Consider the following 2864-nt stretch of genomic DNA (forward strand, 5'->3'; position numbering starts at 1 on the left):
CCCCAGGAGCTGATCATCCTCAGCGGCGAACTCGGCGTTGTTGCACGGCGACATGGGGCGTCTGGACGAGGCCTCAAAAGCGTTTCAGCTTCAGTATGACGCGGCGAAAAAGCTGCAGTGGAAGAAGCCATTATGCCGCGCCGTTGGGAACTTGGGCATGACTAATTTCCAGCTCTCACAACAGCGTCATGACGGTCGACTGCTGGACTTGGCCATCGCTCAGTTGAATGAACGTGTCCAGCTGGCGCAACATCTGGGCGAGGTCGCTGCTGACGGTGTGAGCCCGGCAAAGGCAGCTTCTCGTCGACAACTGGCTGTCACCTGGGAGTCTATCGGCCAGTCTCGCCTCTCGCTCTGTTTTGCAGCGCAAGGCAACACACAGGCAGCCGTCGACGCCGCACATGCCGCCCTCAAACTTTCTCACACGCTCGAAGACCCAGCCGTCATGGCTCTCTCGAGGTTTTTCTATGGACGAGCCCTACTTTTCCAGGGCAGGGTGGAAGAGGCCATGGCGCAGTTCAACCTACCGAGCGCCTGCTCGTGTGCCATTGCACTCTGCAAGGAGCCTTCCAGCGACAATTATGAGTACTTGCGCGAGCTTGTAGACGTGGGCGCCAACATGGATCTCGTGGACAACCAAGGCTACACAGCGCTCGATCACTCCGTGTTTAACAGCGATGCAGCCATGGAAGACCTTGTCCTCGAAGGCCTTCGCCGTCAGCTTGGGGACCATCGGCAGCCTGAGTTTGCCAGGCTGCAAGTGGAGGCTAAGCTCCGGAAAGGATACCGCGAGCTCTTCCAAGAGAAATTGAGACCTGTACTACTGTCCAACGGAGGTGAGGCCACCAAATCACTGCGATCACTGCGGCACACATATGACGAGAGCTTGTCCTCAGATGGAGAGAGCGGCCGTATGTTTGACCGTCTCAAAGTTTTGCGATACACTGAGTTCCTCGCCTTTGGAAGACTCCCGCGATCAAACGACGGCCTCGTCTTGCCTCTGGTCTCTCGATCGACCCTCTCCCATCGACGACCAGACGCTGTTGACTTTGTCATCTTCATCTCTTACCGCTGGATCAACACGGAAAAGTCACGCGATTCGCCAGACGATGTGAACAACACGCAATTCGGGCGCATGGTCGCCGCTGTGGAGGCCTTTCTACGGTTGCACCCATCGGTCGAACCCTCGCGCCTCGGGATCTGGCTCGACCACAGCTGTGTGGACCAGGACGACCCGATGCCAGGGGTTTCTGCGCTGCCGATGATCGTGGCCCAGTGCAACGCCGTCATCAGCCTGGTCGATGGACAGTACTACGAGCGCGCCTGGTGCTCGGTAGAGGTGATGATGGTGCAGCAGCTGAGGCGAGCGTATGGGCTCCATCTGTGGTATGAGCACATTGAGACAGAGCGCAGTGCATGGGAGTTGCGCGAGGGTGCGTTGGACATGGAGATCGTTATGGCGGAGAAGAAGCTGACTTTCGAGTCGGATCGGCCCAAGGTGTTATTTCTGGAAAGACAGAGCAAGCTTCTGGGTTAGGCGTAGGACAGCATTCGACGACATTCACGAACTCGTTGTCCGAGTAGTGGTAGAAATAAATGACATGCAGATGATGCGCCCATTCTCTGGTCAGGCCAGCCCAAACATTTCACCTGGCTTGACTAGGCAGCACATCGGAGAGACAACACATTTACTTAACACCCACTGTCACAATATTGATGCCATCGTCCATCGCCAATGACCCATGTTCCTCATCGCCACTCAATAGTGCTCAGCCAGGGCTGTCAGCATTGGCCCCTGCACTCGCGCGACGCCTCCCGCAGGCAGCCAGGATTCTGAAAGGGGCCACGACTTCAGTCACCGCCTGGCGTAGCAGGCAGCAGTACGATACAAAGTGAATGGCATCGCATGCAGCAGGGCGTCAGGTTGTCTGCATCTCTTCTCGCAATACCTCGGCCGTCATACGCCATATTGTTGTTTCCCAACATCAAATTTGGCTGCCGTCGCCATGACCCTCATCCTACGAGCTGGGCCAGCGCCATCCCCACCACCCTCCACCTCATGCCCAACCTCATCCTCACACCCAACCCGGGCACCACCACCACCGCAGCCGACACCACCCCAAGATCCAAGCACGACGCAGGATGACGGCGAAAGCAAGCACCCCCCCTCGCCAGAAGACCCGCCTCCCCCGCCGCCGACGCTGCCAACCCTGCCGCCGGAGCTCCAGTCGCTCATCACAGCACACCTCTCCTACCCGGACGCCCTGTCGCTGAAGCACACGAACCGCCACTTCTTCCAGACGACGGACACGGGCGTCCGCCTCAAAGTCGCCTGGCTCCTCGAGCGCCGCGAACCAGCGCCTCGCGGTGCCCCTCGTGCGGCCGCGGCTGCGACCTCGCCAGCGACCTGCGCTTCTGCCGCGGCGGCGTCGGGCGCGTCATCCCCGGCGGCGCATGCACGGCGAGTGCGAGAGCCGGGCCGGGCTCGGGTGCGTCGTGTTCGGGACGGGGCGGTGCGAGCGGCGGCGGAGACGGGGAGGGCGCCGGTTGTCCTTGGGCGGCATGCGGGTTTGGGCTTTTGTTGTGCCGGTCTTGGCTGTACTCCGGGCGTTTCTGAGAGGCGTGTCCTGCGGTGCGTCGTGACGACTGCGGTGGGGATGACTTAGCTTTGGTTGCATGTACCAGGTGGAATCAAGCGAGGATGTACGTCAGGAGTTTGGGTGGGAGAGCGCAGAGCTCTAGTCAAACTTGGTCGAGGCCATGTGTTCATAATCATTTTCATAAATTTATTCATGGGTTCTGTACACCGGGCCGAAGAAAGGCATGTATGCCATGATTTGTTTGGTCATGTTTCCCTGTCGAGG

General features: G+C 59.2%; 2 protein-coding genes across 2 annotated transcripts in view; one reads left to right on the top strand and one right to left on the bottom strand.

The window, feature by feature from the left end:
• Positions 1–52: 52 nt before the first annotated feature.
• On the top strand, positions 53–1537 carry VDBG_01243 (conserved hypothetical protein; the record flags this gene model as incomplete). Its single annotated transcript, XM_003009514.1, has 1 exon — positions 53–1537. The coding sequence occupies one exon, from the start codon at positions 53–55 to the stop codon at positions 1535–1537; it is 1485 nt and encodes a 494-aa protein (XP_003009560.1).
• Positions 1538–2251: 714 nt separating this feature from the next.
• The window catches only part of VDBG_01244 (hexokinase-1), a gene marked incomplete at both ends in the record, with an annotated part of 2304 nt that continues 1691 nt past the window's right edge, over positions 2252–2864 (bottom strand). Inside the window, one exon of the mRNA XM_003009515.1 lies at positions 2252–2596. Coding sequence (XP_003009561.1) covers positions 2252–2596 — 345 coding nt within the window. The remainder of the gene's footprint in view (positions 2597–2864) is intronic.

Source organism: Verticillium alfalfae, genomic scaffold, assembly GCF_000150825.1.
Source record: "Verticillium alfalfae VaMs.102 supercont1.1 genomic scaffold, whole genome shotgun sequence".
NCBI classification, from domain to species: Eukaryota; Fungi; Ascomycota; class Sordariomycetes; order Glomerellales; family Plectosphaerellaceae; genus Verticillium; species Verticillium alfalfae.